The sequence below is a fragment of the Cyprinus carpio genome, chromosome A3 (assembly GCF_018340385.1).
Source record: "Cyprinus carpio isolate SPL01 chromosome A3, ASM1834038v1, whole genome shotgun sequence".
Taxonomy (NCBI): Eukaryota; Metazoa; Chordata; class Actinopteri; order Cypriniformes; family Cyprinidae; genus Cyprinus; species Cyprinus carpio.
Window position 1 is genome coordinate 20362856 of NC_056574.1, and position 22752 is coordinate 20385607.

Sequence of the window (22752 nt, forward strand, 5' to 3'; positions counted from 1 at the left end):
TTAACCTTGGGTTAACTATTCCAAGTGGCTGATTTGTGGTTTTATCTATTTGCACATTTTGAAGTCTGTATGAAGGAATTTGGAGAGGAAAAGCCAACAGGCTAATTGGAAAAACATGCTTATATCTACATTTTTGCAAACATCCAAAAATGTACCTGTACGTACAATTAACTGAACTGAACATTAGTGGCAATAAAACACCAACAACTTTTCATACCAATTATGATTACAGGGCAGATTATTGATTAATGAAGACTTATTTTTAGTCAGTTTCTTGCACAATACTCTGATAAGACCTCAAAACACTTTTACCATTGTGCATGATTTTTAAACTAATATATTTTGATGATTACATCACATAACTAGCTTTTCTAATGTAATAAACTTGATTAAAAAAAAAAGCTCTCCTGGAAAAGCACTGCACTTAGGAGTCCTGTGTTATGTTAAAAGAGCTTCTAAAGTAAGTTGAAATGGCATAGTTGCTATAGGAAATATGTTTTAACTGTTGGTTTAGGGTAGGGTTTAGTGTAGGAGGTACTTTATTTTCAAAAGCGGTAGAGCATTAACCTTTTAGCGCCACTTGCCAAATATTTCATTTCTGAACTGCTGCGCTATAACAACCAACATAAAATGTTGCCAGATTCATCTGTTTCGGACAACATTTGTTATGTACTGTTTCTCTTTGTAGTAAATGAATAATGATTTAAAGTATTTTTGTTGATATAATAAATATTTTGGCATCTGTATGAGGGATTTTCAATGAAATGCTTGGCTTCTGATTTAATAAGGACAGATTTCAAAAAGGTTTTTGATCATAAGGACACTGACTGTTTTTTTTTCAGGCCACCGCATGATCAACCCCCTATTGATATTTTGATTTATCTGTATCTTGTTTTTCTATTTGCGTTATTTATCATGGTACTTAAACGAGGAGATGGTTAATTAGCTGTAATTGTGCATATTATCCAGCACAGCTAAGGTTAGGCTTAAGAGAGCTGTGTGTGTTGCGAGGGAGCACACTCACGCTCTGCTCTTTCACGGCTGTGGGACGGCTCAGCTGAATAGTTTCCTAGCAACAACCTAGAGAACGAGACAGAGAGAGGGAGGGAATGTGACAGGCCGGAGTAGGGGAGGTGATTTGCTGGGAGGAGTGGCCAAAAGCCCAACAACTGTTGCCAGATTGGTAGCGTCTCTGTCAGTATGTGTTTGTGTGTGGCCGCATGATCGGTTGGTGCAGGTTGGAGCGAATGTGTGTATGTGTGAGGAGGACAGAGCCAGTTTGGAGCAGCGGTGGCTATAGGTGGAGATACCCGAAGCCACTGGCTGAAATCTGACGGGACTGGACACTGATATTTCACCTGTTGGACTGTGGTGAGGGTGGGGATCCTGGAGGGAGACGGGGACACTAAGTCTTGGGCGTCCTCAGCCGATGAGGGCTTAACCAGCACGGGTGGAGAGGATGGAGGTGATGGATCTTCATTACTGAGCGGTGGGGTAAGAGGATGAGATGAGAAAACTCCCATGTGTGTGCGTTTGCTGCAGCCAAGTAAAGTCTATTGTTCCTGCTCTTCCTCTCATGTTCTTCTCTCAGCCTCTTTCCTAGAATCAATGTATATGCGCTGTAATAATCTCTCAACGTACATGATCATCTTCTCCCAACAGAGATGCTGAGAAACTCTAGTAGTTAAGAATTTCATCTCTTTGACTCCCAATGGCACTTTAAAGCGTTAAAGCTCAATGAAATGACTGCATATTATGAAATCTTTGCATTTTAGTGCAAGATATGAAGGCTCTGATTGTGGTGGAATTCACAACCAGCCTGTGTGTTACCCGAACGCTACACCTGCCCTTGAATGACAAGAGAGCCAGCCTGGATTGTGTGGTAATCTGTTGGAGGGGAAAGGGATCATGCTATTGAAATGCTAATCAGACAGTATGTTTGGACTGCTTGTGTGTGTGTGTTTGGACTGTGTGTTGATGTGTTTTTGGCGGTGCGTGTGTGTGTTCGTCTACTGAACAACCACTGATGACCCCATTGTTTCTGTTCTCCTCTTACTTTGTTTCTTAAATGCCAGACTGGTGAAAATATCTGTTCCTGAGATAGAACAACCTCCATTTTGCACCTCAAATGAGACTAATGGTGTATAAAAACTAGCAGACTGATTGATTGTTGCTGTAAGTGCACATGCTTGTAAACTTAAACAGTTGATTGTGTGTCTCTTGGGAACAGGGCTAATGGTGTGCACTGGGAGTTGTTGTAGGGTTGGGGGTTGTCGCAGGGGAGGGAGCGTGGAGTTTTGAATACAGCTAATAGTTAGAAGGGGCTATGTGAACATGAAAGGGGAGGTTGAGTGTGCTGGGGTGGTTTGGGAAGACTCTCCGATGGTTAATGACCACCTGCTGGTAGTGCCGCATCCATATTGTGTTTGTATGAATGTGTGTGTTTCTTAATGTTGCAGTAACGTTATTCTTCTGGCAATGGACAATTTAGAAAGTTCAAGGAACAATAGGGTTAGACGTCCATTAAAATTCCTTCCCTGGTGCTTGCCTTTACCCCTCTCGTGGTTTATTTTGCCATGGAGGCTAAACACGGAGGACATGTAGTCATAAGCCATAAACGCAGCATATGGGTGGTTGAAATAAAATTGTTTTTATATGTCATAAGTTGACATACATATTTAAAATAATACAATGTCTTACATTAAGCATAATTGTATCATATAATGCATTAGTATATTGGATATCAGTACATGCCCTGTCCAGGATTTTAATAATTGTCAGTAATATTATTACAAATTAAAATAGCTGTTTTCTAGTTGAATATATTTTAAAATGTAATTTATTTCTATGGTGGCAAAGCTGAATTTCATTACTCCAGCAGAAATCAGGATCTGATGCTCAAGAAAGGTTTCTTATTATTATCATGTTGAAAACAGTAGTGGTGCTTAATATTTTTGTGTGGAAACCGTGACACTATTCTTTAATAAACAGAAAGTTCAAAAGAACACAATTTATTTGAAATATCATTCTTTTGTAAAATTGTCTATTTTGATCAATTTATTGTGTCCTGAATAAGAATAAAAAAATCTTGCCGACCCCAAACTTTTGAACTCTTGTTATAGCTAGTTAGCATTTTTTCTGGAATTTAAGAACTTTTATTCTAACTTGTGCTTGTTTTAATATCATCCACCCTTATTCAGTACAAGCTGATCCTGTATATGTAGGTACTGTACATAAGTCAATCCAGTTCTCTTGTCTTCTGCATTTAAGATTAGTCATTTATCTTTAGATATCGATCCGTTATGAAATGCTGTATCAGGCCTGGTCATCATTGCATGGGCAGCAGAGAATCTGTGCATGACTATAAGGGCACTATCTGCACTACCATTTCATGGACGTTATAATGCAAAGCCCAGCAAAAGGTATAATTCAGTGTTATAGTTGGGACAAAAGGTTAATTGCAGTTTGGACACTCTAAAACCTAGTAATGTGGGCATCCAGACTATTGCTCTGAGAACTCTGCCAATGTAGAGGGGTGGATGAACACTTTGTGACTGACCTTTTAAAGTCAGTGGTACACTTTTATGATTGAGCCCAGATCTTACAGCAACTTTAAATTGAGAACCATATTTCCACTTGTCTCGACATGTCTTGCTTTCAAAGGGATGCCTACGCATGCTGTGGTATAATACGGTAATTTGCTTAGTCAAGAGCCCCTGCAGTATTGATTGTGTAACTGCAGCTTTAGTTGGCCTTTCTGTGCGTTTGTTTGGTTACCATTTTCAAGGTTAATAAAGAGTTCAATGTGTTCTGCTTTGATACTGCCCAGGGAAGTGCGACCGACAGTTTTAGAGCCCCGAGAGCTGGATTATGACTCATGGCTCCTGGTAAATCCACACTGTCTTTTGTCTGCTGACTCTGTAGGCAGCGAGATGGCCAGCTATCCAGCCGCATTTCCACTGAGATCTCAAACAAAACCAGCCAAGCGCAACTGATAGAGAAAATGATCAGCCAGCTTGAATGTCCCCCGCTTTTTATTTTTGTTGTCACTCCAGTAACATAACTGAGTTATACTTTAGTGTACTAAAGTGTTTGATCTTAGCTAGTTCATTAGGGTCATTAGCCAAAACTAGCATTTAACAAAAACGGTGATGTTAAAGGTAAAGGCTATTTCAAGATATAGGGTTTAAACTCTAATTTGTACATAGGCCTATTGTTTTGAGGATGTTGCTATATAGATTTGGGATGTAGGGTGGTCCAAAATGTTTGTGCGCAGCTAGTACTGTGTGTGTTAGGGATCACTGTTGTCATGAGAAATTTGAGAGGTTTTTCTGTCATGTTTACGTGCACACTTGACATTTCTTGTGAGCTGCACTTGAAAAGGCTGTGAATATGATGGTGTACTTTGGACGCTAGCCAGAATTGAATGTTGTGTTTGTTTGTGTGGGTTGCTGTCATCTTAAAATGGCAGATCTGTAAAGAAGTGCTGTTCTTCTCCAGGCTTAAAGAGAAAAATCAAACCACATCTAAACATTAGCAAAAAATACTTGCTCTGCTTTCACTGAGGAAAATCGAAAAATTGGTGGAGCATTCCTACATCACACATCTCCTCCTGGACTTCACAGAAAAAACTTTAAAACTCTGTTATTTATAGATCAGAGAGCTTTGGGACATGTTGTGCATTTGAATGTTTTCAGGCATGCTCTGAGACAAAGAAATAGTGTTGCATCAAATACGTTTAATCCACTACCATTCAAAAATTTGGGGTTGGAGGCTACATTTATTTGATCAAAAATACAGAAAGCAGTAATATTGTGAATATATTATTACAATTTAAAACAACTGATTTTTATTTGAATATATTTTAAAATGTAATTTATTCCTGTGATGATAAAGCTGAATTTTCAGCAGCCATTGTTCCAGTCTTCAGCGTTAAAATGATCCTTCATTCAATCATTCTGATATGCTGATTTGCTGCTTAAGAAATATTTCTTATTTTTATCAATGGTGAAAATGGTTAACATTTTTGTGGAAAACTGTGAAACTTTTTTCAGATTTCTATGATGAACAGAAAGTTCAAGAGAACTGCATTTATTTGCAGTAGAAATCTTTTGTAACATTGTCTTTTCTTTGACTTTTAATAAGTGTAATTCATCCTTGCTGAATAAAAGTAATTATTTCTTTTTAAAAAAAACAACTTTTGAATGGTAATGTGCTTTTTGACTACTTCATTCAGTTCACTCGCTTGATGACAGAACTTTCGTTATTTGGCTGTCCCTTTAAGCCAAGTAATAAAAGGATATTGCTGTTGGCCAATAATGACACATAAAAGTGTGCTTGATTACACAATAACCATCCACAGAATCCCACTTACACTCTGCAAGAATACAGCAGCTTTGACTCAGCATCACTATGTGTTTGAATCAATACCTGGCTGCATATTCAGAGCAGAGTCACTGGCTTTTTGATAATGATCATCCCTCCAACTCAGCCCACTGCAAGCAATGTGGACACATTGGTGGGTGTATTTTAGCTCTTAACATACCATATTTTGGATTTTAGCTGTATTTAAGCTTTGATGCATCTTAGTCTGTACTCATCAATAATGCATGAAACACTGGAGGTACGGGGGGATCAGCAGTACTGCAGCATGACAGTATTAGTCCATCATGTTAACCTTAAACATCCGTAAAGCGCAAAATCAGCAAAGTGGCCCTGCTATGATTTTCAACAGTAAGTCGAAACATTACCTGTAATTATTACAGGTAATGTTCAAACTCTATTTTAAAACAACTGCATTAAAGTGAAGCTGCCCTTCATTGGTATTTATTTCAAAGAAAATGCGTATCTATAAAATAAATAATCCACAAATCATGCTTACTGTAATTTAATCAGTCACATCAAATCACTTCACTTTCACTACACCATGGGCACAGAGTAATGGTGAGTGAAAAGATAATAGCAATTTCTTAACCGCTTTCATCAGTGAAATACTTATATCTAAATGTGATAAATGGAGTTTTTGGTTTATAAAATGATGTGAAGTATTTTGTGTATTAATGCATGTCTAACATTAAAAGCTGTCTGTCAGTAGAAGAGTGTAAATAATGAATGTTAAGTCAAGGCATTCCAGACAGTTCTGTCTAAGGGTGGGGCCGGCAGATTCAGCTTGGGATGGACCAAAAGTGGTCTTAGTTTCTAGCTCATTTATCTGGGCTCTCACTGCAGGAGACCCCTGCAACTCGTCTTACGTTTCTGCAGTCAGAGTGTATCTGATAGGGCTGCATTCATCACAGTCGCCGCTCAGCAGGGAGAACCTCTATTTGCGCTGTCAAAGCTTCACATTAGCACTTTGCAGAAATCAGTCATCAGTAATCTGCTCCTCTGCTCTTATCTCTAAAGATGCAGCCATGTGGGAAGAATCAAAGTTTTACTCAGATTTGTGACTAGACCTGTGATGTTTAATCCTGCAGCCGGCCGTTACATTTCCTTTCCGTCCCAGATCAGACCAAAAGCTTTTTTTCTTTAAGCCATTTTTAATAAATGCACAAGACTAGTTTAAAGACATATATGCTAGTTATCCTGCAGGTTGGTTCTACACTGCAGACTTTATTCATCAGGATAAGTTGTAAATAAAGATTATTGGAGTATGTTGTACAAGAAAATACCTTCAGTCATTTTAGTTCAAAATGTTGTGTTTAATTCAGAGTCACTGCTTTGTAAAAGTTACTAGCAATTTCTGAGAAATTCCTGCTTCAGTTTTTTTTATTTTTAGTGTTCCTCTCATTTCTTAAATCTGCCATGTGGTGCGAGTGGAGAAGTGAGCAAAAATTGCATGTGACCTACAAAGGAAGGTGACGGGCTCGCTGAGGTGTGAATGTGAGAGGGGTCACTTCAGATACACACACTAGCACACTGCTGTATTCACTGAGATACACTCTGATACCAATGAAAGGCTGAGTTTCCGATTGAATGAAAGACAAATTTTTAAATGCATTGTATAGTATTTAGTAAAGAAAAAGAGAAACCTAAAATAAGGAAGAGGGGAAAAAATGGTTTAGCATAAAGAGCTAGGGATTAAAGAAGAGCAGAGCAGCTGACTAATCAAGCAGTAGTATTTAAACCAACAATAAATGGTTTTAAGTCAGTTAATTCTATTTTTTGTTGTAGTGTGAGATATCAGTTTACATTTCCAAACATTCCTTTTGTCGTTAATTATAATAATCCAGTGTGATGGATTCAAGACGCTTGAAGAAACCTACCTGCAAATATAAATACACTTTCATATTATACAGACAGAAAGTGTCAAATATATGTATTTAAACATATATAAAGACTTACCATTGATTTAACAATCTCTCATAGTAAAAAAAAACAATGAGCCACTTGGCAACATCAGCTGATACCCATTGTCCTCCTGCCATTGAGATGTGACATGAATTTTAATAAGTAAATTAATATTTTGAACTGCACTTGTTGTAGGACAGAATGGATGTAAAAAAAATCAAACCTTGTGAGAGTGGGCAGTGAGAAATACAGTGTAAATTATTGGAATAAATTAAATAGGGAATATTTATATCTTATTTCATTATGAGAGCACCATTTCTGTCTCTTCCATGCAATCTAAATCCTCATCCTTTTCTTCTTTTTGTTAGACTTACTATTCATTAGTTAATTGAAATGTTTCACACCAGTTCCCCATGATGACCTTGTCCTGTCTTGGCGTCACTTTTGGGATTAATGAGCAAAGTTTCCATAACCTTTGCCCCATTATCTTTTCTGTCCCTGTGAGAAAGGTCTTCTTATTTCAGAAAGTTCTTATTTACCTCAGCAAGTCTTGTGTGTGAAGAGACCACATAGTGAGTCAGAGTAATCTGGTCTAGTTTTAATGTTGCATTTGCATTGGATTTTTGAGCAATATGACTTTATTCAACAGGTTTTCTATGATATCTATTTTCAGCACGGGGAGGGGAGTCTGGGACCCCCGATCATTGTGTGCACGCGACCGTACCCGTGCCAGATGTATTCTGATGAGGAAGGAATGGTTGGACGGGACGTGCAGGAGGCAGACATGGACAGCGGGGCAGGATCAGAATCTTCTGAAGGAGGACGTCATGATGATAAAGAGGGACTGGGTGGACTCTTTCTACGTGGAAACAGGTCAGCATCATGGATGATTATGTTTTTGTTGTTGTTGTTTTAACATAATTTGAGTTTAAGAAGTGTAATATATGCTGCCGGAATTTCAGTTCAAATATACATTTTATAATTATTGTTTGATTAAATTAAAAAATAATAATAATAATTAACTGTACATAAAGTGAAACCCTTGACCTGTCTCTGTGGTTTTAGCTGTGGTCAGATGGTGTCGTCAGCAGCAGCTTCAGTAATCTCAGTGGAGGAGCAGTTTGAGGACTATGGAGAGGGAGAAGATGTGGACTTCACTCCCAGCAGCCCCATCCCTGATGATGACACACGTACCAATGGTTTCTCTGACTTGGGCTCCTCTCTGCCCTCCAGGTGAACTAACTCAGTTTAGTACACACCTCTCGCATAAAATACTGACATATGGTGTTATTCTGTATGATCTGTTTCATTTGATTGCATGGATGAATAAGGAAGAATAGCATGAAACCAGACAAAGTCCAAGCCAAAACAAAGAAAGAAATCATGGCAATTAAACAAATCCTTACCCCAAACATATATCCAAACAAAAAAAAAAATGCATAATGGTAAAATGTTCTTGAGGTATCGATGCAAAAAAAAATAATCTTTCCACATTTTCAAAATTTAATTTAATTTTTTTTTTAGGTTGAAATATGGCATAGATATATTTTCAAGAGAGCCGCTAAGAATATTATTACTGCTTAGTATAAATCTGACACAAATACACTCTCTTGCAATAATGCTTTTGGCAGCCATTAATCATCTCATTGTTTAACATAAAATCACAACAGCCAATAATTATGAAATAGTTTTGGCATACAGTGGGAGTTTTGTATTGTTAGCTGTTCTCACTTGCTCTGTGTGATTCTGCTTGAATCAAAGATAATTATCCTATCATGAAATCAGTAACATATCATTAGAACTTCTTTTCCAACTATGTAAAATTTGAAATATCTTACCTTATTATATTATTAAATATTATTACTGAGCAAGTAAAATGTGATTGCTTCTACTGTCAGTATTGATCATCATCGCTTGATGGTGTTTGCAGTGCTGGTCAGACCCCTCAGAAGATCAGGCACCTGTACAACAGTGAGCTTCTGGATGTTTACTGCTCTCAGTGCTGCAAGAAAGTCAACCTGCTCAATGACCTAGAGGCCAGACTCAAGAACCTCAAAGCTAACAGGTAAGAGCAACAGAGGGTGAAATTAGCACATTGCTAAGATAATGGCATGTTACTGTAATAAATTGCTACAGGGGTGGTTACAGTATTTTTGTAGTCCAACGTGGATGTTAGCATAAGACTGTTTCCATCAACAAAAAGTCAGTAGGATTTTCCATTGACTTTTAGATTATTGCAAAAAAAAAAAGAAGCTCTGTGACCAACAAAAGTTTTTGATTCTTACATGTTTTTTTTATTAAAATAATCTGCACAAATGAACTCAACTTTTATGAAGTCTCCAAAAGTAAAAAGCTGAAGTTAGGCTATAGATGAACTACACCTCGGTTTCATGACTTCACCATCACAATGCTTACGCAAACTTTTTGTATTAATTTAAAATCTACCAGTTGAAAATTTTGAGTTCGTTTGCAAGTGCAAAAAGTTAGAACACAAGACTGTAAAAATGGACTAGTGAGTGGATGAGTTTTCCTGTTCGCCATGATGACCTTCAATGTCTGCGACAACCTCTAGTCCCAGCTAGCCACTTGTTAGCAACAGCCTTTTTCAAGACACATAAAAGCTTAAAATCACAAGGGGGGGGGGGGGTATTACTGATGTATTTTATGTAGTAGAATAAAATAACCACAGACCTTATTTCAGACAATTAACCAAAACCCATTAAAAAAAATAGAATGATGGAACTTGCAGTTCAAAAATACTAACTCATTCCTGCAGTACTCTAGAAGCATAAAAATACACAAATCACACAAATATTGGGTAAACAATTTCTGAATACACAGTTTTTATTTATGTTTTTTTTGTTGTTGAATATTGATTGATATATACATGTATTTATTTACACTTGTCTTGCCTCTTTTGCCATCTTGGATTTGTTTATTTACTTAACTGATACAGTGCATATTAATAATAAACTAGAAATATATTTATGTTGTGATGATGTTTTTTTTCTTCTGCAGCCATTTTAATCTTAAGTATGGTTATCTAGCATCCTCTCTTTCCTAAATCAGTGGTTACATGTCCATGTTCCAGTCTGAGTGCTGTCTTTAGTGCCCTTAACTTTGCAGCATCTATAGTTCATATTAAATGGCATAGCACTGCACTTCTGAGAGGATTCTTTATGTCTCAGTTCACTCTAGGTAAAGCTAGATATATTTTTATGAGTCTCTTTAATCACCCCGGTCTGTCAAAAGCTTTATCGGGAGACGGGTTTCATCAGAGGAGCTGTTACCATAGCAACAATGTTCCAGTCAAGGGTTTACTAATCTTCATGAATGTTATCAGACAGTGAGGAAAAACTGAGTCCCTTAAGAAAAGCCTGGGGTGTTTAAGTGGGTGTGTGTGGTGGAATTTGATGAAAACTGCTGAAATAATCCTTTTATTATTATGTGGACACCTAACAAATTTGGCACTTCAGGAGAATGACACTCCAATCTTTCATCTGTAACAAGATTTAAAGCATCATGGGATTATAAGGTTTCCACCTCTGCTGCTGACACACCGAGACATTATACTGCAGACAGAGATCTTCTATCTTAAAACCTAGTGAGCTGCCTCCCTACATACTTCCTACTGTAGATAGACAGCTGCCTTCTAAGACAGCATCTTGACCATCATGGGACTACAGTACATGAGTTATGTCAGAACTATAGCGACAGCACACAAATAGGCAATAGACACAATGTGACAGTACCTGCCCACTTTTTCAGCGTCCTTGGTTCTAATTATATTTTTCCTATTCATTTTTCCATAGGGATTTTCAAAAAGTTTTTGTTTGAGAGTTATAAGGTATAAACCAAAATAGCTAACTATGAGGAGAATCACAACATTATAAAGTTTGATTTAAAAGTATTAAAAAAAAAAACTACAGTACAAAACTGTACTTAACAGCTTTAGTGAAGGAAAGAGCTACAATCCCATGAAGCATTGCAAAAGATATAATCAAATTAAAATGATGAAGAAATACAAAACTGTTTATTTAAAGTTTTTAAAGTTTATATAATGCGGGCCAATGGCTTCAACAAAACCATATACCATTGATTAACAACCTCATAGCTCAGAGTAGGTCTGTTGAAAGGTTTATGAAGGTTTATAAGTTATCATTTAAAATCAATTCTGCTATAGAGAAAATTAATGGAATATTAAATCCCAGAACCTGACTGTTGCACTCTGTAGAGTTTGAGGTTACCATGATGCTAATAACACTGAACTGTTTTTATTTAAACTTTTCAGAAGTGAGTGAAATTTATGTATATTTAGCTACATACATCCCTTCCTCTACTACAAAAATTTTTTTTTACATTTTTTTATACATAATCCACAACTTATGCAGTGGATTCTGGGATTGCCTGTTTATTTTTTATAAATTATAATAAAACACGGTATTTTAGGGGGCAGCATAATCAAGTGGCTACCTTTTGGAACTGAACAAGAGAGGCTGTTCAGTAAGAGCTGTGTAATTTCCTTTTTCTCAGGCTGAATAGGTGTGATGGGGAAGTGGGATCATGTGGCATTCTGTGGCCTTTGGCTATTAATCCTCTGGCATTTTTGTCCAAATCCTCTACTGCATACTCTGCTGCAGTTCATGCAAAACATGATCGGCACCAATATGAACTGCTCTAAAATGATCAGCAAACATTTGGGTTATTGTATTAATAAGTATTGTGTACCTCTATCTATCTATCTATCTGTCTGTCTATCTGTCTGTCGGTCTGTCTGTCGGTCGGTCGGTCTGTCGGTCTGTCTGTCGGTCGGTCTGTCGGTTCGGTCGGGTTCGGGTTCGGGTTCGTCGGTCGGGTTCGGTCGGTTTCTTCTTCGGGTCGGTTCTGTCGGGGTTCGGTCGGTCTGTCTGTCGGGTCGGGTGTCGGTCTGTCTGTCGTTCGGGGTTCGGTCGGTCGGGTTGTCTTCTGTTCGGGTTCGGGTTCGGGTTCGGTTCGGTCTCGGGTTCGGTTCGGTCGGTTCGGGTTCGGGTTCGGGTTCGGGTCGGTTCGGTTCGGTTTCGGGTTCGGGTTCGGGTTCGGGTTCGGTTCGGTTCGGGTTCGGGTTCGGTGTTCGGTGTTCGGGTTCGGGTTCGGTTCGTTCGGGTTCGGTTCGGTTCGGTTCGGGTTCGGTTCGGGTCGGTTCGTCGGTCGGTCTCGGTTCGGGTTGGGTCTGTCGGTTCGGTTCGGGTTCGGTTCGGTTCGGGTTCGGGTTCGGTCGGTCGGGTTCGGGTTCGGGTCGGGTTCGGGTTCGGTTCGGGTTCGGGTTCGGGTTCGGGTTCGGTTCGGGGGTCGGGTTCGGGTTCGGTCGTTCTCGGGTCTGGTTCGGGTCGGTTTCGGGTTCGGGTGTCGGTCGGGTCGGGTTCGGGTTCGGGTTCGGTTTCGGGTTCGGTCGGGTTCGGTCGTTTCTGGTTCGGGTTCGGTTCGGTCGGTCTGGTCGTTCGGTTCGGTCGGTTCGGTCGGGTTTCGGTTCGGGTCGGGGTTCGGGTTCGGGTTCGGTTCGGTCGGTTCGGGTTCGGTTCGGGGTCGGTTTCGGTTCGGGTTCGGGTTCGGTTCGGGTTCGGTTCGGGTCGGTTCGGTTCGGGTTCGGTTCGGTTCGGTTCGGGGTCGGGTTCGGGTTCGGGTTCGGGTTCGGGTCGGGTTCGGTCTTCGGGTTCGGTTCGGTTCGGGTTCGGGTTCGGGTTCGGGTTCGGGTTCGGGGTCGGGTTCGGGTTCGGGTTCGGTTCGGTTCTGTCGGTTCGGGTTCTGGTTGTCGGGTTCGTCGGTGGTTGTCGGTTCGGGTTCGGTTCGGTCGGGTTCGGGTTCGGGTTCGGTCGGGTTCGGTTCGGTCGGTCTGGGTTCTGTCTTCGGTTCGGGTTCGGTTCGGGGTGTCGGTTCGGGTTCGGGTTCGGGTTCGGGTCGGTTCGGTTCGGTCGGGTTCGGGGTTCGGGTTCGGGTTCGGGTTCGGTTCGGGTTCTTCGGGTTCGGGTTCGGTTTCGGTCTGTCGGTCGGGTTCGGTCGGTCGGTTCGGTTCGGTCGGGTTCGGTTCGGGGTCGGTCGGGTTCGGTCGGTCGGGTGTCGGTTCTGGGTTCGGTTCTGGTCGGGTTTCGGGTTCGGGTTCGGGTTCGGGTTCGGTCGGGTTCGGGTTCGGGTCGGTCGTCGGGTCGGGTTCTCGGTCGGTCGGTCGGTTCGGTTCGGGTTCGGTCGGGTCGGGTCGGGTTCGGTTCGGTTCGGGTCGGGTTCGGTCGGTCGGTCGGTTCGGTCGGGTTCGGTTCGGGTCGGTCGGGTTCGGTTCGGGTTCGTCGGTCTGTCGGTTCGGTTCGGTCTGTCGGTTCGGTTGTTTAGCGAACGAGTCAGGGCCGAGACGGCAGCAGTTTGCTCGAAACAAAATCAAAAATCGGCGTCGGGGACGTCGGGGCTGTCGGCGAGAGTGAGAGCTCTGATTGGATGTTCAGTTTAGCGAACGAGTCAGTGCCGAGAATTAAAGCAAAAGTGATGAAAACAAGCATGTGAATGAAGGCGGTATACAGACAGAAGCAGGGGCGTCGGACTGGGGGTAAAACCAGTACTGATTAGCAGGGCCCCAAAGGAAGAGAGGGCACTTGAAAAGTCTGGAATATATTTTATTTTACCTGGATACTATCGGGGGGGGGGGGGGGGGGGGGGGGGGGGCATAGGGGCCCATCAGGACTGCCTATGCATAGGGCAACGCCCCCTGGACAGAAGGATGTTTAAATGTAACGTGATCTTTCCCAATTATTCTAATACACAAATGTTTTCATAACAGCATGAGCTGCTTAAAATGATTAAAGTTATCAACATTATTAATATTCAAAATGGTAAGCAAGCGCTGCTTTGTTTACATTTCGTATATCTGCTTTTATCTCGTATATCTTTTTCAGTTTCTCCTTTTGAATGATGAATATATACTATTAATAGCAGCTGATATGAACAGCTCATTCCTCTCACGCATGCGCAGAACGCACGTGTCAGTTTGCCGTCGGCTGTAGTCTGTGTAGTGTGTTCCAGCGCAGCTTTTTGGTCCGACGCCGAGTGAGGTGACAACACCGTCGGCTTTCATCGCAGCTAGTTCTTTGAAGTCGGCTTGGTGTGTCCAGGCCTTAAAAACCATCAAAAGCCACATTTAACAGGTCTTGAAGGGTCATGAAGAACTATGTGCGACTATCATTTTGTGGGCATGTGTGTGTGAATGCTGTGAGTGTATTTGTCCTCATGTCCCTTGGTTTGCAGATTGTCTGGCTTTTTCATTGTTGTTGTAGTTAAATGTATTTTGTCACTGCTGGGCTAGATAGGAGAGCCATTTCGGCAAGCTGTCTTGAGTTCAGATCTGTCTGATGTAATGAGAGAAGGGTTTTAAAGAGTGACGTAGGGTCACACAGTTACATAAACCCAGACAGTGGTTTATAATTAGAGTGCAGGTATTCTATTTTTACTGAGGTCCTCCAGAGCTGTCTGATTATCAGTGTAATCTCATGACCTGGGACAAGCTGACTGCAGTACATGATCTTGGCCACTTGGGGCAATAGTGAATTAGTGATTAGGCTCTAAAAAAAACTTAGTAGAATTTAATAAACGAAACATGAAGACGAAGACTGAAGGGTTGCACTGAGGAAGATAAATTATAGCCTGTCTATCTGTCAGTCAGTCAGTCATTAGATACCCATTAAACTGGACTTTCTGCATAGCATTATATAATTTTTTTATGAATATTGTTTTCTAATACAGGGATCTTTTCCATTTCTTTTTACAGCCCAAACAGGAAAATTTCCAGTACAGCATTTGGTCGGTAAGTCTCTCATCTTTGTTATTTTCACAAGATCTGTAGAATATGAGATTACAAAGTGCTGGCTTCATACCCATTGCCTGACTATGAGTGTGTCTGAAATCTCATACTGAGTAGGTACTGCATTTGACTTTGAACTTACTTTTTGACTGTTAAAAAATATAGAATTAACATGAATGAATGAAACATGTATGAATCATAGCATCAGTTTTGTCACTCCACTGCCATTCATAAAACCTCTCCCATGGCCTCACGGGAGAGTAAAGTGTCCATCGAATGCACACTCCAGAATTCTCGGCAGAAGCAATAAGTCAACCAGTCTTTTTTAAAATACCGTCAATTCAGACATACAACTTTTTTCTCATTTATTTTTCGCCTACTATATTGCAGTATTCGATTTCGAATGCAGCGTAAGTCACTAACTGTTTAGAGAGGAGAATTATTAGTGACTTAAATTTCATTTTCTAATTCTGTGTTTCTCTGTGTGTCCCACAGTCAGCTCTTCCACCACAGTAACTTCAGCAGCAGTCAGGGCAGCACAGAGGACCTGTTCAGAGACAGCATCGACTCCTGTGACATTGACATCACTGAGAAGGTCCAAGCATGATAATGTGTCACTGAAGACCCTGTGTATTTGTTTAGGCTTAATGCATAAAATTCAAATAATGTTTTAGATATACTTTTTAAGGCCACTATAATAATGCTGTTTTCCTATGACTGTGATTCAGAAAACGTTGTCTATAATAATAAACTCTCTTTCATTTCTACTGCAGGTGAGTTATTTGGAAAAGAAGATAACAGAGCTTGAGAACGACAGTCTGGCTAATGGAGATCTGAAATCCAAACTTAAACAGGAAAACACACAACTAGTTCATAGGTAAAGAGATCTGACTATTAGTTACAGACACAGTACTGTTCAGTATAAAAAGCATTATATAAAGAATTTTCTATTCATCAGTCTTGATAACGCATCACGGTTTCCACAAAAATATGGAGCAACACAACTGTTTTAACATTAATAATAATAATATTAAACAAATGTCTCTTGAGCATCGAATCAGCATATTAGAATGATTTCTGAAGGATCATGTAATGACTGGAAAAAATTCAGCTTTACCATCACATGAATATATTAGTCTTTAAAATATATTAAAATAGAAAACGGTTATTTTAAATTGTAATGATATTTCACAGTATTAATGTTTATACTCTATTACACTTTTGAACACATAAATGCAGCCTTGGTGAGCATAAGAGACATATTCATAAGTAGTATATGTTTCCTTATGTCTATATGTGTTTGTACATGTTTACCCATCAGGGTACATGAGCTGGAGGAGCAGATCAAAGATCAGGAGGCACGTGCAGAGCAATGTTTAGAGGAGGAGCTGAAGAGACACAGAGAGGCCTACAGTAAGATGGAGAGAGACAAGAGTACCGAGATTGAAATGCTTAGTAACAGGTACCTAGTCTCCTATCTGAAAACTAAAGAAATCACATGTATATGAGTCATGTAGAGGTTTCAAGACCTTAAAACCCCATGTTAGAAGCGCAGTGCATGGCATACTTTATAATGGATGATTTCTCCCCATAGGGTCCAGCAGCTGGAAGAGGAGAATGCAGAGATGAAAGTGAATGTGTGCAGACTCAAGTCTCAAACTGAGAAGCTGGACCAGGTCAGATATGCATCAAATCATACAAATCCTTTGAGCATCACCACAAGCACATGACCCACATCATTCATCAGGTTATGCGTCAGATGGTTTGTTTTACTTGCTATCTTGCACCATACACTCACCGACACATGTTCAGACACCCATTTTCACACCATCACTTGTGACCTCACTGAAGCATTTTTGACACATTTCAGCAGGCAGAGAAATCCCTGGAGCTTGTTAACAGCACACTCTTTCATGCTGCTTGCATTAGCTAGTGTAATGAGTGTGAAAGCTCTGACATTAGCAGCCCTATTTGACGCAGAGCTTGTGAGGCTTTGATCTCTGAGATGCAATGAAACATTGTTGAGCAACTGCACGACTTGATGCTGTAGCTTTTCCATAAAGCTAAAAAACTAGGTCACTGTCTGATATAGCTAAAAAATTAAAGGTCCTCTTGTGGACTAGGCTGAAAAATGCATTTTTTAGTTTCAGATCAGATAAAGAAGCTATATTTATGGTGAATTTTTTATTGCTGATTTGAAATGCAGTGAATAATTAAATACACAGGTGACACAAAGTTTTCAAAGTTTGTTCAAGTGGATGAGAGTTGTACTTGTACGCCTATTGACTAGTTTTGCCTACAGTACCTAAAAAAAACAGCTGCATGATGATTTTTTTTTTTTAATTACACATTGTTTCAAAGCAGCTTCACAAGAAATAATAATAGAAAAAAAAATGTCCTCACTATGTATATTTGTGCACAGGAGAAGCAACGTATGACTGATAAACTGGAAGATACAAGCCTGCGTTTGAAGGATGAGATGGATCTGTACAGGAAAATAATGGATAAACTTTGGCAGAACAGACATGAGTTTCAGAAGGAGCGAGAGGCCATGCAAGAGGTAGCACAGTGTCATTTTCATTGCAGATTACAATTATACACATACAAAAAAAATCTCCAGACCTCTCACACAATTCACACATGTATGTAGCTGATTGAGGACCTGCGGCGTGAACTGGAGCACCTACAACTCTTTAAACTGGAGGCTGAGAAGCCCGGCCGTGGCCGTAGTGCTGCAGGACTGTCCGAGTACAATGCCAAGGCTAGAGAGATTGAACTGGAGCATGAAGTAAAACGGCTTAAGCAGGTACAGTGGAAAGATATGGCCATGCTTATTGTGCTGTCTCTGATATGTTAGCTTATGATATCATTGTAAATCAATCTGGTCCATGATTGTTTATATGATACATAGTAGAGTATATGGTTTCTATGTATACTTTACTCTCAAGCTCCGAAAAGCACATGAAAGTATCACAAAAGTGGCTTATATAAAATTGTCAGATTTTAATATAAGGATATGAATTAGAATTGCTATAAATATGTAATGTATTGTGTATCAGTGGTTCTTTTTGACTCCAAGGCCTTCCACTCTCCGAGGCAATATTCATGTAGTCTAATAAGATATATCTGCTATAATGACAAAGCTGCTTGTTTTCATTTTTTTAAATTATTATTAATTTACATAAACTAGGATTGGCAATATATTAAAATAAATGAAATAATTATAATTAATCACATTAAAAGCAATTACATTCCACAATTCCACAATTCTAGGCATTTCAAGAACTTAATATATTTCAGGATTCACACTTTTTTTGATTAGTGAATTGATATATTTCCACTCTTTGTGGAATGATTACGAGATTAACTGTTCTAATCACAAATAGCAGTTTGAAGAAAAAAAATAGATAATTAGAAGAATGTATATGCATTAGAGAAATTTCTGAGACATTTCCAGGTTTGGAAATCACACTTTTAAAATTCCCTCATATACAGTAAGCTGGTTTCCCAAGGCCATGAGAATCCTTAACAAAAATGAGAGTTGTTGAAAGAACCATTAAAATAGGAGAAATGCCTTGATTTTAGCTAAAACTGGTTTAGTCTTATTTAAAATCATATTAAACCATTTTCTGGTTCCCCTGGAAGTGTGCTGATTCCCCCTAATGAGAACCATTGCTGTATATTATATAAATGCATGCTGTATACTTCCTTGTGTTTAGTATGGTTTGCACACTGATGTGTTTAATCATCTAACAGGAGAACTATAAACTCAGAGACCAGAACGATGATCTGAATGGACAAATTCTCAGCCTCAGCCTTTACGAGGCCAAAAACCTGTTCGCATGTCACACCAAGGCCCAGTCACTGGCAGCAGAGATAGACAATGCCTCCAGAGATGAGGTGAGAACAACATTCACAGTGTACAGAGACCTGCGGAGTACTGAACCTCACTAACTAGCTATGCCTGGTCCCTTTGAGGGATTGCATATTCGTTCCCACTAGAGATCTGTGCAGGACGGATTTTTCCATCCCACTCCTGCAGGATTCTGTCCTGCTCCCCCACTCCCACAGAAATATATGTGATTTTGTCCTGCTCCCACCCGCAACATTCATGTTTTGTTCTGCTTCCGCCTGCATAAAAGTAACTTAAAAGTAAGATTTTTTTCAGTACATCCATGAAATTTACATGAAATAGTTTTGTAACATCCAATAAGTTTCACAGTTCCAATGCTCACGATAAAATATTTGTTATTTAAACATCAACATTCACAAATCATTGTTATTTAAACTGAAAAGCAAGCATGGGCTGCTGTGTGCATGGTTTGGCATGGCAGAATGCGAGGCAAAGAGCGCTCTCTTTATAGTCACTAAAAAGCTGACATCAGTTCATTGAGATCTCACAAAACTCTGTTGTAACAATAAATATATGCACAATAATTCTTTCATAATGTTTACACTTTGTGTGTTATAATGAGAGGATTCGTTAGCATGCAAACTTCAGTGCTGCACAAGAACTTTTAAGTGTTGAGTGGATTCTAATTGAAACACCTCTGATTGGCCATTGTGTTCCAAAAATCAACAGTTATATCTGTGATTGGCTACACTGGTCAACGCTGCAAACACGTGATATAAATAGAAACTCTGCATATGCTTGCCCCTGTTAATCATTATTATTTTATATTAGTTGTTCTTGTTGCTTTTATGCAATAGTGAATAACAATTTATTTGTTTTTAGATGATGAGAATGATTCTGTACCTTAAAGGGATAGTTCACCCAAAAATGAAAATTACCCCATGATTTACTCACCCTAAGCCATCCATTTTTACTCAAAGCCATCCTAGGTTTCTTGTTTCAAACAAATACAATTGGAGTTATATTAAAAAATGTCCGGCTCTTCCAAGCTTTATAATGGCAGTGAATGGTGGTCCAGATTTTGAAGCAAAATAAAGTGCATCCATCCATCATCCATTTTGACCCATACAATGTTTTTTTGGCTATTGCTAAAAATGTATCCCAGCGACTTAAGACTGTTTTTTTGGTCCAGGGTCACATATTTGGTTTTCCTAAAGACATACTTTGTTTAGTTTTAAAAATACTAAATGTTACAATACTAAACGTTAGCAGATGTTCTAATCTAGAGGAACTAGATGTCCTTTAGCTTTATTTGAAGACTGCCATATCATCTTTTTTTGTCACTCATTTGGTCAATCTCTCCATCTTTCCAGCTTGTTGAAGCTTTGAAAGAACAAGAGGAGATCAACTTCCGTTTAAGGCAGTACATGGACAAGATCATCCTGGCTATCCTCGACCACAACCCCTCCATTTTAGAGATCAAGCATTAGGCTCCTGAGCTGAGAGCGGATAGAGGACTCACACTCGACAGAGAGCACCCTGTTCAGGCCAGGGGTGTAAAATGCACCACTTCAGCCCTCTTACACCAAGTCATTATGTATTTACAGAGCAAGTTGCTGTCAAAATGATTGTGTCTCTCATGTGCTTGTCTCACACACGTGGGTCACGGTTTCCATCACTGCTCATGTCATCACGCTGTGTGTTTAGGCTGTAGAAATGACAAAAACAAGTGATGAAACTGGAATCTAGAGTAGAAGTGTACTTTTGCTCTCAGTTATATATATATATATATATATATATATATACACTACCTCTGAGTATGTACAACTCAGTGTTGTATTCTACACATGACATGAAGAAAAGAAGTAGAATTATATTAAATATCACGCGATCACACCATATAGGAGAGCTATACATGCACCCTATGGCATGTGGGGGTTTATTAATATTATTTGAATATTTAATCAGCCCTTAAGAATTTCTTTATAACGTGCTGTTTGTCTGTGAAGTCTTAAAAATCCAGCACTGAATCAACAGACAGAGCAATAGAAAGACATGACTGTATAATAACTGTAATCAGCAGATTAGTGAACTTCTTTTGAATGTTCTCTGCCAACACACGCTGTGGTCTGCTGTGTCATAATAAAATCATGCCATGCCATCCCAAGATAAAATACACTGCTGTTAATTAATGCTGATGCTTTCAGTCGGGCAGAAATAATCATACAGCTTCTAACTAAAGGGTCTGTACTGACCATCAGCATCCTTTGACTGAGGGGTCACGTGTAGTGAAGCACAAGTGAACACAGAACAGACGACACAGCTGTACAGTATAGTATATACGTATAGAAAGATAAGTCTATAGAAAAAATGTGAAAAAGAAAGGTTTATTTTTCTTAGAAGTCTGAGTTTGGATGAAATAGTCCACTGAAATTTCAAGGAAAGGTAGATGTTATACATAATGAGTGAGAGGTAAATAATTATGATATAATAAATTCTTGTATAACAAAAAGTACAAAATCCCCAAAACTATGGCCATAATAACGTCTGGTTAATAATAATATGTTTGTATACCTATATATGTGTGTGTGTATATGTGTGTGTATATGTGTGTGTGTTTTTATATGTATATATATATATATATATATTTATATGTATATATATATATATATATATATATATATATATTTATATGTATATATATATATATATATATATATATATATATATATATATATATATATATACATATATATATATATATATATATATATCACAAGCCCGTATCGCAACATGATATATATATATATATATATTTATATGTATATATATACTACACACACACACACACACACACACACACTCTATTCAGAAGGTTGGGGGCAATAGGATTTTTGTAAACAAATGTATTAAACAAGGTTGTGGTAAGTTGATCAAAAAGTCATATAATGTTACTCAAGGTTTCTATTTCAGATAAATGCTGTTCTTTTGAACTTTCCTGAATTTTTTTTTTTTTTTTAAATATTAAATGTTTCTTGAGCATCAAATCAGCATATTAGACTGATTTCTGAATGATCATGTGACACTGAAGACTGGAGTAATGATGCAGAAAATTCAGCTTTACGATCACAGGAATACATTTTTACTGTATTTTTGATCAAATAATTGCAGCCTTGGTGAGAGAAAGATTTGTACTTAAATTGTAAACCTTTGAACAGTAGTGTGTGCAAGTGTGGGTGTATATATATATATATATATATATATATATATATATATATATATATATATATATATATATATATATATATATATATATATATATATATAAAAATATATATATATATATACACACACACACGCACACACTTTTTTTGATCTGGGTCACCTGGACAATAATATCTTGATATTGTACATCAGTGCCATGGGTATAGGAAGCTGCACGTTGAACTGTACATGCCATGAATGTATCACCATGCCACTCACAGTATTCTGTGTTCCCATATTTCCATTTTCCAGATTTAGCCAGTCAAATATTATGTGATTCAGCTTTTTAAATTCTCGTGTAGTTTGGGAAAGGAGCCTATACTGCTACATGTTCGATTGTCACAAACTAGTTTTGCTTTGTTGCACAAATTGTACTGAATTTGTTCTTTGTTCTTTGCATGGTCTTAATCTCTTTCTGTTTATGCCCTTTATTTGGAATGTAACAATTAATGTTTCGGTTGTTTCAATAACTATTAATCTGACTGGTTATAGGAAGCCGTTATATCTTTCTGTTCTATTTGTGTTGGAG

The 22752-nt window shown here is 38.8% G+C and overlaps 1 protein-coding gene and 1 long non-coding RNA gene across 3 annotated transcripts in view; one reads left to right on the top strand and one right to left on the bottom strand.

Annotated features, from left to right (window-relative positions):
* The window catches only part of rab11fip4a (RAB11 family interacting protein 4 (class II) a), a 41376-nt gene extending 20453 nt beyond the window's left edge, over nucleotides 1–20923 (top strand). The window contains exons 1-13 of one of the 2 annotated variants that reach the window (XM_042722679.1): nucleotides 1184–1494; nucleotides 7961–8160; nucleotides 8353–8520; nucleotides 9218–9352; nucleotides 15074–15109; nucleotides 15602–15701; nucleotides 15880–15983; nucleotides 16428–16568; nucleotides 16701–16782; nucleotides 17529–17666; nucleotides 17757–17912; nucleotides 18863–19006; nucleotides 20333–20923. In XM_042722679.1, the coding sequence (XP_042578613.1) occupies nucleotides 8021–8160; nucleotides 8353–8520; nucleotides 9218–9352; nucleotides 15074–15109; nucleotides 15602–15701; nucleotides 15880–15983; nucleotides 16428–16568; nucleotides 16701–16782; nucleotides 17529–17666; nucleotides 17757–17912; nucleotides 18863–19006; nucleotides 20333–20449 (1461 nt within the window). In that variant the 5' untranslated portion in view covers nucleotides 1184–1494; nucleotides 7961–8020 and the 3' untranslated portion in view covers nucleotides 20450–20923. Of the gene's footprint in view, nucleotides 1–1183; nucleotides 1495–7960; nucleotides 8161–8352; nucleotides 8521–9217; nucleotides 9353–15073; nucleotides 15110–15601; nucleotides 15702–15879; nucleotides 15984–16427; nucleotides 16569–16700; nucleotides 16783–17528; nucleotides 17667–17756; nucleotides 17913–18862; nucleotides 19007–20332 lie in introns of those variants that run through there. The other variant, XM_019067680.2, reaches the window with a different exon arrangement.
* A 422-nt stretch (nucleotides 20924–21345) lies between these two features.
* On the bottom strand, nucleotides 21346–21988 carry LOC122137130. Its single transcript, XR_006154616.1, has 2 exons — nucleotides 21813–21988; nucleotides 21346–21533 (listed from the first exon to the last, which is right to left on the bottom strand). It is a non-coding gene; the product is annotated as an uncharacterized LOC122137130 (long non-coding RNA).
* Nucleotides 21989–22752: the final 764 nt, after the last annotated feature.